General features: G+C 38.5%; 1 protein-coding gene across 3 annotated transcripts in view; it reads right to left on the reverse strand.

The window, feature by feature from the left end:
• MLLT3 (MLLT3 super elongation complex subunit) overlaps positions 1–16,327 on the reverse strand; it is a 280,687-nt gene that overhangs the window by 103,667 nt on the left and 160,693 nt on the right. For all 3 annotated transcript variants that reach the window (XM_024558267.4, XM_024558268.3, XM_024558269.4), the window contains one exon: positions 11,378–11,521. In XM_024558267.4, the coding sequence (XP_024414035.1) occupies positions 11,378–11,521 (144 nt within the window). The remainder of the gene's footprint in view (positions 1–11,377; positions 11,522–16,327) is intronic.

Raw genomic sequence — 16,327 nt, forward strand, 5'->3', positions numbered from 1 at the left:
AGGCCTGAAGCTAGTAACTTTAATTGTGAGAAACTGAGGGCCATAAGGTGAAAACAATAACAACAATAACAAATTATAAAAAAAAAGAATACAAATAGAAAATAAAGAACAGGTTACTGGTAACTTCCTAACAACTAAAATTTTCACATTGATCCTCTGAAGTGTGAGGACATATTTTTAAAGGACAAAAATAAAGAAACAGAGTTTAAGACTTATGCAATTTATGTTTAATATATTATATAAAACTACATTTCATGGGATCCTACTTGTATAAAAAATACAATGTAAGCTATAATAGTTATAGTCACTGCAGGGATTATAACAATTTATTTTCTTCTTTTTGCTTATTTAGAAAGTCTATGTACTTCTAAAGTTGGCACATATTTATTTCAAAATTAAGTAAATAAAATTAATTCCTTCTTGAGACTAAATATATGTTCTTTCTAGTAGAGCACCATTATTCTATCAACAACTTGGAATAGTCTCTTTTATTTTCACCTTTCTAGGTAACAAAAATCATCATTTAAACCAAAGCATATAAAAACATGTAGGAAATAAAAAGAGGTCATTTCAATATGTAAAACAATTATTTGTTGACTGTTTAACCATGTATCAACATTTTATTTAATAATTTCAAGTGGGAGGAAGGGGATATTATTCCTATTTTAGATTTATACCAACCTACAGCCCAAGGTAAATTAGCAGCAGATCCAAGAATTGAATTTGTGCCTTCAGATTTCAAATCAAACATTTACTATGTTTGTATCACTAGGACTGTGTCCCTTGTGGGGATCATTGTATTAAACCACCTACCATTTATCCTCACTCCTCGAAAATTGAACACAAGTATCTATTTCAAGAGTCTCAGGCATTTATTTTTAACTTGCTACCTTCAGACCCGATCACTGTCCGATTTTCTTAGAATTCATAGAGCAAGAAACACTCAGAAGCTTCTCTCCCCCCTTTCTACCCACTATCCCCCAAACTGTTTTTGACTTAATGTTATAGATTAATTTCCCCCAAAATATCCAATGAGGGCAGTCAAAACAGACAGCTGCTCTCACCTTTAGCGCCTTTACCATCCTTGGAGTAAGGGAACTGACGCCTATGCATTAGATAAGCTTTATGGGAGCCTTTCAAACAAGTGCATAATGAACTACCTGAGCCCACAAGGGAGAAAGAAAACAAGCTTTCAATGGCAATATTTTTGTATTTAAAAAGAGAAAGAATTATTCATTTTTTATTTGAAAGTCTCCAAGATTCACATCTTTTCGTTTGTTTTCTTTTCTAAACATCTCTTAGTTTCTCAGCTTTTTGTACTTTGGGGGCAGGAGCTAGGGGACAGTGTTAAGTGGTGGTTTTACTTCAGATAATACAGCATTTTCTTTCAAGACTAAGTTAACCCCTCTACATATCAGCAGCTAAACTGCTCTTCTTGAGAGATGAGCCACAAGAAACGCGGCACACTTTCCAATACTGACAGCTTAAATGCACGGCAGAACTTTTCCTAGCACACATTCTAGGAACACTGACCTGTTTTGTATCTTTTTCATTTAGCCTTTGCCCAGTGTATGCAGTAAAAGTATCTGAGCTTTGGACTGAGTGAACAGTGTGCCCCAATTTTTCTTCTTCCTACTGAAAAGGTAAATAGGTTAACTGAGAAGGCAGGAAGACTGTTTTACAACACAGGTAGATTTGGGTGCAGATTTTCCAAAGTTAGTAACTATCCTGCAATCAACTTATGCGACTGATGTTCAGAAGCCATTAAACCACAAAATGATTAAAAATACGCTGAGTGACTTAAATAACTTTCTAGTACCTTAAAAATTTGTGAGATCAATGTTACATTTGGAGTGAAGGCTTACAACTCTGACACCCTATTTATCATTTATATGTATGTTCTACTTTCATGATTTAATTTTGGGAGTAGGGTGAGGAGGAAAGAACCAAAGATATAGAGAGGAAAGAATACCAAATATGACAGAAAATTAACCTCAACTCTCTTATTTGGTGAGAAACCAGCAAATAAATGAGGCTGCCTGTTCGATCTTACATTTATTCAAATAAATCACCTTTATCAGTGCTGGTGAAAAACAGCAGCATCCTTTTATTTTGGGGGCAGAAGATTACAGGATGATGGATATCTGAAAATAACAAAAAAGCATACTTGTCCCAAAACCAATATCCAAAAGTTCAATGAAGCTGTTCAGTAACAGCCACTGAAATAATCTTTTATGTATCATTTCTTCTTTTTTTTAGTCATCTTTAAAATAAGAAGCCAGCCATCCATCTCTGGGCACTGCTGAGATGAGCTTGCCACAAAACCCACTTATATTTTTAGAAGCCAAAGTCTTGACAAATCAGTTCCTAAGAACATAATTTGTTACACGTTGAAGAAAGCCTGAGCACACAGACCTTGGTTAAAGAGGCTTCCGTATCTTTTTGTAACCTTTCCAAATGTAAATATGTGGGACGAGTACCCATAAATTTAAGTTGAACTAAAACACTACGAATATTTCCCATTTAACATACATTAAAATGTGGTCTTTGAAAGGAAATGAAAATGACTTTTAAACATATGAAAAGATGTTCATCATAGCTAGCTCACAAAAGAAATGTGAATTAAAAATGAGGTATCATTTTCACTTATCGGTTGGGGAAATTTTTTTCATAAAGCACTGTGTGGAGAAGTAGATATTCTCTTACACTGTGGATGCAAGCATAAAGTAGTATAACTTCTTTGGCAGGCAATTTGTAAATGTCTATCAAAATTAAAATTCCACTTTGCCTTGGAGTCACAATCTTACTCCTAGGAATTTACCCCCCAGATACATTCATCCATGGGCACAGAGAACTATGTAAAAGGTTATTCAATATAGCTTCTTTGGTGACCTGAAGGAAGATTCAACTCACTGTATGTCATTTTGTATTATGTGTATTTATTTTTAAAAATTAAAATTTTAATGGGAGAAAACGTGATCTGTACTGTTTATACATTAGAAGGGTTCTAAACTCCCCTTTAAAAGGAAATAGTAAACTACCTGACACAAGATTAATTCCAGAACCCAGCGATAAAATACCATGTTCAGATGGCTGACACAGTGGCATTAGTGGAAGCTCCCTATCATAAGATGCCTTTGGCCCTTCAATAACCAAAACCCCTTGTTGAGGCTCCACTGTGGACTTGAATTCCACTTTACAATAGGCAGAGTTTCAGAAAGATTCCAATTTATTCCTTGCAAAAACATACCATATATAAAGGCAACTGTCACTCTGAAAAACAGGACTGCATTATGCCGCAGGCTTAACACAGACTGAAAGCATGTTCCCCATATCTCCTCCAGCGTATCTTGCCAAATGGGTGTCTGAGACGTCCTATTGAAACAGGTGGTGTCTGAACAGAATTGGATCTCTGCCTATAGAAACCCTAGTTTAAACAACTGCTGGTTAGTTTTAATTTTCAGTCCTCAAAATTAACTGCTTGCCAGTGATTCAGAAATAGACTGAACAACATGTTTAGACTTTGCCCTGTTTAATTGAGGAAAAAAAGAATGAAAAAAAGTCAGGGAGCCACCACACCCTACCTCTATTCCATAAAGAACAATAGAACCAAAGCAGACTACTTGATTTCCAGGCCAAAAAAAGGGGGGGACAGGGGGAGTAGCTGTAACATAAACTCGGTTCTCTCAAGACGCTTGCCCCTTTATGCTTTTTTTCATAGAAACACAAGGATGCAACCACCTTGCTGACATACAACTTAGGAAATCTTCTTATGGCTTTCAGAAGCCTTTAATCTTTTAGAAATTTAGAATTAAGAACAATGGTAAGAATGAATCATTTTTGTAGTGAAAACTTTTATCTTAAAAAGTGATATTCCAAACAGATCTGTGCTTAACGTTATACAAGCAAAATATAGTCAGAATTAAATTCCTTGAAGAAAGACATCATAGGCTAATCTTTAACCCTAACACAAATCCATTAATGTGCTGATCACACTAATTGGTGGTAACAATGTTTTCCTGTGAAAACATCTACTGTAGCTTATACTAAATACAATCACAAACCTTTTTCACTATACCTTTAAGTTTTTCATACAAATGCAGTTAAAGATCTGGTGATTTTTTAAACCAGCAATCAAAGGAAAAGGAACTGAGGGGCAGAGTATCTCCTGTGTTCCTCACACCATGGTTACACATCCCCAAAAAGGAAAATACAGCCTTGTCCATTTCACAGATGACAAACTGAGATTCAAAAAGATGTAATAATTTTATTCAGCTAGAAGATGACAAAAAAGTAAGTTTTTGCTCAAATATGCCTGATTTCAAAACTTTTCCAATTGTATTGCCCTCCCTCCCAACAGGAAACCCGGAAATGAGTCAGAGGAATGACAAGTTTTAGTTATATGACATACACTTATCTATTTTTACTTTGCCAGTACCCAAAAGAGAAACCTATCCTCTTTCAATCAAGTATGATTGATGTCAAACCCTTCTGCAGTTTTTCGTTAGGACCGAATTTCAGCTACTAAGAAGATCAAGTAACCAGAGTGAAAAATAATCTATTGTAATCATAAACCCTTTACAAAAAATCCTGATATCCTGAAGAGTATATGTGAAAATCAATCTAAAAGGATTCTCAGTTCATGTTTTAAAAAGCAGATAGAAATATCTCAATGAAATTGAGATGTGCTTCCCCATGGAGTGCACTTGGCCCTTTGCTTAAAATGCAAGAACAAAGAGATTATATCAAGTCTTGCCCTCAAAAGTTTATTGCTCACAATCCTCCACCCATCCTACCAACCAAAAAAATAAGATCTCAAAATAAAGGCAATCTCCTCCCAAAAGCTCACGGGGTGTTCTTTTCCATTTCCTGACCCCTGCCTTCTGTCTTTTTCTTACTTAAGGCTTGACAGGAGCTAGATCCTAAACCAAATCTACAAATTCCCTGGTAACTCCAATAAGATCTCTCATTTAGAGGAAACTACCTTCAGGGTTATGTAAACAAAGTCATTCTGTATTTCAATATTCTCAGAAAACTGTGCTTAAATCCAAATATGCCCTTCCCACAAAAGTTTTCCTTTTAAAGCAAGGGTGTCTTTAATACGGGGAGTTGTGCAACAGAAGAACACTGGATGCATATCCTCCAACGAGGAAGCACACCAAAATTTCTCTGAGACTATTTAGAAAAACGTTGCATTTTTTAAAAAATCCAGTGAAAAGAAGGGAATGTTATTGACCAAAAAAAGGTTGTCATTTAGCTATAGGTTTATAGGCTTTGAAGTAGAAAAAAAAATCTGCAATTTTTCAAGATTCTTCTGGCAAAACATTGTTTGGAATCATTTCTTTTTTTCTAAGAGCTGAAAACATTTTTCTAGGATGATTCCAGCTCTAAAAACAACCTTTCTGATCTCTTGAAAATCCAAGTCCAACTTTTAATAGTGCTATGCACTTTTGGTTTAGAAGAAGTACAAGAGAAAAAACCAAAGCCAAAACAGTAAGTTTACCTACTTACGCCTCAAGCTGTACACAATAACTTCACACAGTACTACATATGAAGAGAGGACTGATTTTTTCCTTTAAAGGTAGAACATATAGAGATCTCTATGTCATAGATGCGACAGTTAGGTCTAAGAAACACAGCACCGCCTCCTTTCTCACCTCAAAACCCATTGGGAAAAAAATAGGTTTATGTGAAGAGACAGCGTCAGGAACAGTACTTCTAACAGACACCAAAAACAAAAGGCAGAAAAAGCAAAAGTAAACAAATAGAACTACCTCAAACTAAAAAGCTTCTGCACAGCAAAGAAAGTCAACAAAATGAAAAGGCAAACTATGACATGGTAGAAAATATTTGCAAATCATATATCTGATAAGGGGTTAATATCCAAAATATATACAAATTCCTACAACTCAATAGCAAAACAACAAACCCCAATCTGATTTAAAAATGGACAGAGGAACTGAACCGACATTTTTTCTAAAAGTAGACATACAGAAGGCTAAAAGTACATGAAAGATGTTCAATGTCACCAATCAGAGAAAGACAAAGCAGAACAATAAAATATCACCTCACACCTGCTAGAATGGCTACTACCAAAAGACAAGAGATAGCAAGTGTTCCTGAGGAAGCCGAGAAAAGGGAACGCTTGTGCACTGCGGGTGGGATTACATATTGGAACAGCTACTATGGAAAACAATATGGAAGTTCCCATAAAAATTAAAAATAGAACTATCATATGATCCAGGAATCCGGTTCCAGGTATATATCCAAAGGAAATAAAAACATGACACCAAAAAGATATCTGTCTCTTGTGTTCACTGCAGTATTATTTATAATCTCCAAGATATGGAAACAACCTAAATGCCCATCAACAGATGAAAAGATAAAGATGTGGGCTATGTGTATGTGCATGTGCAGAAATAAATAAAGTATTATTCAGCCAGAGAAAGAAGGATGTTCCTGACGTTTTCGACAACATGGATCAGCCTTGAGGGCATTATGCTAAATGAAAGGCAAACAGAGAAGTCAAATACTATATGATATCAGTTATATTTGGAATCTAAAAAAGCCACATTCATAGAAACAGAAACTACGATGGTAGTTACCAGCGGATAGGGGAAAAGAGGGGTGTTGGCCAAAGAGTGCAAACGTCCAGCTTGAGATGATTAAGTTCCGGGGATCTAACGTCCTGTATGGTGATGACAGTTTATACTACTGAATTACATGCTTCACATCTGCCAAGGGAGTATATCTTAAATATTCTCACCACAAACTATAAAGGGTAATTATGACATATGGAGGTATTAGCTAATGCTATGGCGGTAACTGTTTTGTAATATATAAGTTTATCAAATAAACACATTGTGTGCCTTAAACTTACACAATGTTATGTGTCAATTATATCTCAATAAAGCTGAAAAAATTTCTAATAAAATCAAAATGGTTCATAAGTCAGTGACACAAGGATAGGCTCCATTAGTCCTGAGACAATAATAAATATTTAAACATCAGATAAAAATAATACGAGGTAGCCAAAAACCTAGGTTTTTAAAAAGTACTTAGTAGTCGAGGGAGAACCAAGATGGCGGCGTAGGTAGACACACTGCGCCTCCTCACACAACCAGAACTGACAGAAAATCAAACGGCAAGGAAGTCTGACACCAAGGAAATAAAAAATAAATATTCATCCAGACCGGTAAGAGGGGTGGAGATAGGGCAGCCAGGGCGGACAGGACTCACGTGGCCATGGCAGGACCAAGACTGGCGGAGTGTGGGACGAACGGCGCAGGCAGTCTGACCACTAGCAGACCCTGCAGCCCCACATTCGCACACAGATAAACCGGACAAATGGCAGGGAGCAAAGCAGACCACGCAACCCAGGGCTCCAGGGCTCCAGAGCGGGGAAATAAAGCCTCATACCTCTGATTGAAAACGCCCGTGGGGGTTGGGGCGGCAGCAACAGAGACTCCCAGCCTCACAGGAGAGGTCGTTGGAGAGACCCACAGGGCCCTAGGGCATGCACAAGCCCACGCACTCACCAGCACCAGAGGGGCCCAGTTTGATTGTGGGTAGCGGAGTGAAAGATTGAAATCCGGAAGAGAGTGAAGCGGGCGCCTTTGCTCCCTCTCAGCCCCTCCCCCACGTACAGCGTCACCACGCAGCGACCAGCGTTACCCCACCCTGGGGAATACCTAAGGCTCTGCCCCTTTAAGTAACAGACACGCCAAGACAAAAAAAAAAAATGGCCCAAATGACAGAACACTTCAAAGCTCCAGAAAAAATACAACTAAGCGACGAAGAGATAGCCCACCTATCAGATGCACAGTTCAAAACACTGGTTATCAAGACGCTCACAGAATTGGTCGAATCTGTTTGAAAACCAGATGAAAAAATGAAGCCTATGCAAATAGAAACAAAGGAAAATATACAGGGAACCAATAGTGATGCGAAGAAAACTGGGACTCAAATCAATGGTGTGGACCAGAAGGAAGAAAGAAACATCCAACCAGAAAAGAATGAACAAACAAGAATTCGGAAAAATGAGGAGAGGCTTAGGAACCTCCAGGACATCTTGAAACGTTCCAACATCCGAATTATAGGGGTGCCAGAAGGAGAAGAGGAAGAACAAAAAAATGAAAACTTATTTGAACAAATAATGAAGGAGAACTTCCCCAATCTGGCAAAGGAAATAAGACTTCCAGGAAGTCCAGGAAGCTCAGAGAGTCCCAAAGAAGCTGGACCCAAGGAGGAACACACCAAGGCACATCATAATTACATTACCCAAGATTAAACGCAAGGACCTACATCCAAGATTACTGTATCCAGCAAAGCTATCATTTCGAATGGAAGGGAAGATAAAGTGCTTCTCAGATAAGGTCAAGTTAAAGAAGTTCATCATCACCAAGCCCTTATTATATGAAATGTTAAAGGGAGTTACCTAAGAAAAAGAAGATAAAAAATATGAACAGTGGGAATGACAGCAAACTCACAGTTATTAGCGACCACACCTAAAACCAAAACAAAAGAAAACTAAGCAAACAACTAGAACAGAAACAGAACCACAGAAATGGAGATCGCATGGAGGGTTGTCAATAGGGGAGTGGGAGGGGGAGGGGGGAAAGGTACAGAGAATAATTAGCATAGATGATAGGTGGAAAATAGACAGGGGGAGGGTAAGAATAGCGTAGGAAATGTAGAAGCCAAAGAAGTTATAAGTATGACCCATGGACATGAACTATAGGGGGGGAATGTGGGAGGGAGGGGGTGGGCAGGATGGAGTGGAGTGAGGGGGGGGAAATGGGACAACTGTAATAGCATAATGAATAAATATATTTTTAAAAAAAGTATTTAGTAGTCTATAGACACACTTCCATAAAAGACTAATCTTCCCATATAAAATTAAAAGAATCTGTAGGATTACTTTTATTTTGAATTAATTTTTAAATTTTAATAGTACTACAAAATTCACTGGAATCTGTTCCTTACAGAATTTATGTCAAATAACTGGTGTGCTTGAATATTCCACATTATGTGAGACTTTATTATGTTAGAGTTGTCAAGACATAATCTAAGTCTAATAGGAAAATAAATCTGCAGAGTTCAAATAGCACTTAAAGAAACACAAAAAGAAAAGTTGGAAATCAAGGAGATAATTCTGAGATAAAGACTAAGTCTGGTAAGAGACAGAAATCTACTAGAGACCTTATCAGGAGACCGTGCTACACTCCACTGCATTATCAATGACCTGTAACCTCTTCTCTAGCTCACAAGGAATCCTGGAGTACTCTGGGACTAAGTGGTTGTTTTAAAAAGTTCTTGTGTCATATTTACTTTTTCCTACGACCCTTATCAGAAGCCTAATGTACTCAAGTTCCATAAGTCACATGCTCCAATTACCTACCTAACTGCATACCCGAGAGGTATAATCAGAAGTGTAAAATGCCACCTTCATGAAAAGAAAAATCATGAGAACTAGGATTTAAAGTGGACGGGTTCATTTTTAAGGGCATAGCCAAAGATAAACACCATCAACACTGTGCTCTTGGTAACTATAAAAAGAACAAAATAGAGTTGCTTTTTATAATTAAAAAAAGAAGCAGCACAGCCCTGGCTGGGTTTCTCAGTTGGCTGGAGTGTTGTCCTATACACCAGGAGGTTGGATCCTTGGTCAGGGCACACACCCAGGTTTCAGGGTCAGGGCACATGTGAAAGGCAACTGATCGATGTTTCTCTCTCACATTGATGATTCTTTCTCTCTCTCTCTCTCTCTAATCAATTTTAAAAAAGAAACAAACATCCTCAAGTGAAGATTAAAAAAAAAAGTAGCAGCATTTCCTTAATAAATATGTAGTAAATCCTTAACTTTAAAATGAGCTGTCTCCCACCAAGTACTAACCAAGGCCAACCTTGCTTAGCTTCTGAGGTAAGACAAGATCAGGCATGTTCAGGGGGTAGGGATGTAGTAAAGGGGGTCAAATATATGGTGACAGAAAAAGATTTGCTTTGGGTGGTGAGCACACAATGCAATATACAGTTGATGAATCACAGAATTGTATACTTGAAAACTACATAATCTTATTAACCAATGTCATGCCAATACATTTAATTTTAAAAAATAAAATGAGTTGTATTACAGAAGCCCATTTTTTCATGAAGATAAATTTCCCCATAAAATATTATAAATGGTGATCCATTTCCAAAGTTGGCCCAATCACCTCTTTAACCTGCAATCTACCAACACAGTACAGTGCTGAATGAAATGTGGTAAAAGTACTGAATACTTGCAATATCTCAAATGCATAGTAGTAGTTTAATGGAAAGGAGAGGAGTTTGATAAAACAGAACCCCCCAAAATGGACTTCAGGGGTCCCCTATAACCCAAAATGTTTACACAGTTATATTTATGGGTAATTAAGAGCAGGTCTACAGCTTTCCTGAAGTTCTCAAAGTGGTTGTCCATAACCCCATAAAGGGAAGGAACTTCTGTGCTATGTAAAACCCAACACCTTCCTACAAAGCCCTCAGGTAGATTTTATCAGTGGTCTACACATGCTTACATATGATGGGAATTTCATGGATACAAAACTATCAAAAACCTTGCAGAAAAACAAAGGGAATGAAATTCTACAGTACCAAGCACATTTCAACATTTTATGGGGTCTGAACTGCCAACAAAAGATGGCACAGAAGGGCATCTGAAGTAGAGGCTGGTGATCACAATGGCACAATTGTAAAGCAGATTTTGACCAGTCAATAGTGTCTGTCTGTCAGCTGACTTAGCTGCAAGCAAACATTTCATACTGTTTAATGTTAGTAAAAAAATCACTTAAAACAATTTTCTCCATCCTAGACAAATCACATAGGCAAAAATTTACCACACCTGTTACTGTTATCTTAAAAAGGAAAATCCATCTTTTACCTACATGCAATTTAACCAAATACAAATGAGTATTTAAATAACCCAAGCATGTAATATGAATGAGTACATCTTTTCTATTAATTTTGATCATGAATGTTTGGACAATAGTTCCTTTTTATATAACTTTTAATGTTATTTTCAACTTTACCTAAAAGTTTCTATAAATTATTATAACAAAGTTCAGATATTATTCTTTTCTTGACTGAGGGCAGTTTATTGGTTTAGGCTTTTTGTTTAAATAAATTTGAACTATATAGACTGTAAGGCTTTTCTAACCAACAGTGTAAATTCAGATTCATACCTATTTAAAATGTTATTGCTTGCTTATCTCTTTATCTCAAACCATGAGTCTATAGCTAAATCTTTATGGTACTTAAACATTAAGAATTACATTATTATACTTAACACACTAGCAACTAATTTTCTATTAGAAGACTTTTCACAAGACAGTCCACTCACCCCTCCTGCCTTCAGCAACTTTCTTCTAAACTCCTCTGTGGGGTTGTTGAAAGTTAGCTTTTCACAGCGGAGGTGATTCACTGGTGGATGGCCTTCAAGATGCAGGAATAAGTCATAATCAAAGCGGACTTTCTTAGGTTCTTCCTAGAGGTTGAAAAAAATTAAGACAGAAAAGAGAGTGTTAGGCATAAATAGAAATTTAGAAAGCAAAGGTTTACTCCTCATAAGGAACAGAAAAGACTCAGACATCGAAGAGCTATTATGTCAAAGAAATACTGGGGAAAAAGTACCACGGAATTATCTGCAAAGCAAAATGGAAAAACTTGATAAATTAGTTTCTTACATTAAGGGGAAACCAAAATCAATAAATTTATCATCTTTCCTGCAAGCTTTCAAGTGGTATGACACCAGCTACACAGCCATCCAACTAGAAACCTAAGACACCCCTGAAGGTACTCTTTCCCATTTTACTCTACCTTCCCATACCCATCATCAACTCCTGCCATTCTCTCCCCTAAATATTTCTCAAACAAGCCCTCTGATCCATACTGTTGTGGACCCTGAGAAAGAAGATACCTACTAAGAAGGGCTCCTGACGTCTAACTGGGCTCATATTTTTAAAAAGAACAACCTACCAGTCATTTCTATACAGCAGCCTCTCACACAAACTGCACTTCAGAGACAAGACTACACTGAACTGTCTGCCTCTGCAATAAACTGCCTGTCTCTGCACTGAACTGCCTACCTGCACTGTGTTTTTGCCATTTGAGCCAGCCCATATAAATAAATTTCTGGAATCTATTTCAACCAATAGGACTGAGGCTTTCCTCATTCAATTGGAGCTGTGCAGCTATAGCCCCAACAACATCTTCACCTACCAATCACAGAAGCTCCATTCTGACCAATCAGTAAATTGCTTTTTGGACCAAACTGCAAGAATTGAGTCCTCATTTGCATGAGGACAGGTTAATCAGGAACCAGGGGTGAGGACTTCTATGTAAACCAGCTCCCCTCTGGCTATGAGAGCACACTTTCCCTTTCTACAGAAGACTGCTTCTCTGACTGAGCTAAATACCAAAGATGTTTCCCCAGAGCACAGTGGAGCAGACCAGTGCAGCGCAAGCAACCCAGCAGGGAGGAAAGGAGAGCTGCTGTGTGCTGAATAAAGTTTCCTTCCTCACTGCACCCTAAATTGGGGATTCCTGTTGGCACTGAACTGGCATCAATAACCATGGGTTGACACTGTTATTCTCTTACTCACTGCCCAAACTACTATAAACCCCTTTCTATAGTAGGTCTTCATACTTCAAGAGAGATTATCTTCAATTTCTCCTTCATTCAGACTTCAAAATTATCTAGTATATGAAACAAAAATCTATCTATTTTCATACTTGATTAAAATTTTAACAGCTTCTAATTGACAGCAAGATAAAAATGTAACCTCACATGAATGCCATATAAGGACTTTCCTAATCTGGCTCTTGGCTCCTTATTTTACCATATTCTTTTCACTCATCTGATGACCTGGCAACACATTACTGTTGGTTCCTGGTATTTATTGGATTGGTTAACTCTGGTTTCCACTCTTGCTTTATGTTACTACTTTCATTGGCTACCTCCATGCCTCCCGTCCCAACTCCCCACTGCCTCTCCCATGTGGTTTGCTTCTCTCTTATCCTTGCCACATTTTAGAATAACTGTCTTCTAATTTTCTCCCTTTACCCTGACAGATCATAAGATTCTTGAAAGTAGGAACAATGGTTGAATCATTATTATATCCTCAACAGCTTGTGTAGTGCCTACTCATAATAGAAAAGCAACAAATGTCTGTAAAATGAATAAAATAATGGCATTTTTCCTAAACTGGAAGGACAAAATAGTTTCATAACCCAAAAAACACAATAATTAAAATTTCATACCAAAGTTCTACTTTTTTTCTAGAAATTTATTTTTCTTAGCATTTAAAAAAATTTTTTTAAAGATTTTATTTATTTTTAGACAGATGGAAAGGGAGGGAGAAGACAGAGAGAGAAACATCTAAGTGTGGTTGCCACAACCCAGGCATGTGCCCTGACTGGGAATTGAACTAGTGACTCTTTGGTTTGCAGTCTGGGGTTCAATCCACTGAGGCACACCAGCCAGGGCTACTTTTTCTTTTTTAAAAATTATACTTTATTGATTATGCTCTTAAGTTGTCCCAAGTTTCCCCCCCTTTGCTACCTGCCCCCAGTACCTCCCACTCCCTCAGGCAATCCCCACACCTTTGTTCATACCCATGGGTCACGCATATAAGTTCTTTGGCTACTCCATTTCCTATACTGTACTTTACATCCCCATGGCTATTCTGTGACTACCAATTTGTGCTTCTTAAGCCCCTCACCTCTTCACTCATTCCCCCAAATCTCCCTCCCATTTGCCAACCATCAAAATACTGTCCATATACATGCTTCTATTTCTGTTCTTCTTATTTTAGTTTGTTTTTTGTTTAATTGTTTACTGGTACATGTTCATTGCCATTTTACTGTTCATAGTTTCAATTGTCTTCTTTTTCTTAAATAAGTCCCTTTAACATTTCATATGGTAATAGTTAGGTGTTGACACACTCCTTTAGTTTTTTCTTGTCAGGAAAGCTCTTTATCTTCCCTTTGATTCTAAATGATAGGTTTTCTGGGTAGTGCAATCTTGGCTGTAGGTCCCTGTTTTTCCTGACTTTGAATATCTCTTACCAATCCCTTCTTGGCTGCAAAGTTTCTTTTGAAAAATCAGCTGACAGTCTTATGGGAACTCCTCTGTACATAATTAACTGCTTTTCTCTCACTGCTTTTAAGATTCTCTATCTTTAACCTTTGGCCTTTTAATTATGATATGTCTTAGAGTGGGCCTCTTTGCATCCATCTTGTTTGGGACTCTCTGTGCTTCCTGGACTCGCATATCTATTTCCTTCACCAAATTAGGGAGGTTTCTTTCACTATTTTTTCAAATAGATTTCCAATTTCCTGCTCTTTTTAAAATTTTTTATTGTTATTCAATTACAGTTGTCTGCATTTTCTCCCCCAATTTCTTGCTCTTTCTATTCTCCTTCTGGCACCCCTATGATGAGTGTGTCGGTGTACTTAAGTTGTCCCAGAGGCTCCTTACACTACCCTTGTTTTTCTGGATTCTTTTTTCTTCTTTTTGTTCTGACTGGTTGTTTTTTGCTTCCTTATGTCCCAAATCATTGATTTGATTCTCAGCTTCATCCACTCTACTGTTGATTCCCTGTAAATTGTTCTTTATTTTCATTAGTGTACCCTACGTTTCTTCCTGGATCATTTTTATTAAAAAGATCCTTAGTGAAGTCCTCACTAAGTTCCTTGAGTATCCTTATAACCAGTGTTTTGAACTCTGCATCTGATAAATTGCTCATCTCCACTTTGTTAAATTCTTTTTCTGGAGTTTTGATCTATTCTTTCATTTGGGCCATGTTTCTTTGTGTCTTCATTTTGGAAGCCTCCCTGTGTTTGTTTCTATGTATTAGGGAGAGCTGCTTTGACTCTGTGTCTTGGTAGCGTGGCCTAATGTAGTAGGTATCCTATAGGATCCAGTGGGACAGCCTCCCCTCTTACCCAAGCAGGGTGCTCGAGATGCACCCTCTGTGTTGGCTGAGTAAGCTTCCTCTTGTAGTTGGGCCTTGATTGCTGTTGGCAGGTGAACAGCAGTGATTTTCCCAGGCCAGTCAGCTTCAAGGACTGGCTGTGACCACTGGCCATAAACCTCCACCCTCTGTGGAAGATCAGCTGTGCAGGGTCAGGGTGGTGGTGCTCCAACATAGTCTATAGCTGTCCCCTGGGTTCACAGGCTCTGGGATTTCTTTGATGGTGTAGGCCAGGGTCAACCACCACCTGTGTGCTGCCTGGGCCCACCTGCATGAGCTATAAAGCAACATGCAGATGGCTACTACTTGTCCTGGGCTTGGGGCCCCAGGTAAGGCCAAACTGTGATCCAAAGCTGGCTGCTGCTAGTGCCCGTTCTGAGGCTGTTTAGCCAGAGGTATGGGGACTGAGGGCTTGCAGAGGCCTGCTGTTGCTTGTTTGAGAGAATTTAAGAAGTTGTGAAGCATTCTCCAAGACCTGTCATTCATATGGAAAAGCCACTATTAACAGCTTGGTTGGGCCCATAAGTTGCGTGGGGCAGAGCCTCCTACAATCTCCACAGCAGGGCAGTGTTAGCCAGGTTGCTGGAGTCTCAGATATGGCCCCTGCCTGCCGGCTCTGTGTGGGGAGGGCTCAGAAGAGGACAATGGCCTCAGCCTGCCTTTCTGTCAAAGCTGTGCCCCAGCTCTTGCTCTGATGCCACACACTTCAGTTCCTCCCCACATGTTGCTAGTGACTTTTAAGTTGCCACCCTGGTGCTGGAGCTCAGACACAGTGAGTCTGAGTAAGTCTGTGCATGGCCCCTTCAAAAGGAACTGCTTGGGATTCTAGTAGTTACTTTCACCAACTCCAACACTGATGGTTTTTACAGCCACAAGTTATGGGGGTTTATCTTCCTGGCACTGGAACCCTGGGCTAGGGGGCCTAGTGTGCTGCTGGGATTCCTTGCTCCCAAGATTCCTTCCCAAAGTTTTATCCACCACACATGGGTGTGGGACCAGCCCGTTCTATGTCTCTGCGTCTCCTATGTGGATGGATGTGGTTTGGTTGGTCCGTAGTTTAGACTTTCATTCAACTTGGTTTCTGACAGTTCTTAGTGATGGCTGTTCCATAGTTTAGTTGTAATTTTGATGTGGTTGTGTGAGGAGGTGAGCTGTGTTTGCCTACTCCTCCATCTTGACTGGAAGTCTGTCTACTGTTGAGCCATTACTTTAGTTGGCTAAACATTTAAACCTCTCTACACACTGATTTTTAAGCACCTATGGTGAAATGAAGACTGAGGATAATAACAATAACTAATATGAACTTTAACATTTAC

Source organism: Desmodus rotundus, chromosome 1, assembly GCF_022682495.2.
Source record: "Desmodus rotundus isolate HL8 chromosome 1, HLdesRot8A.1, whole genome shotgun sequence".
NCBI classification, from domain to species: Eukaryota; Metazoa; Chordata; class Mammalia; order Chiroptera; family Phyllostomidae; genus Desmodus; species Desmodus rotundus.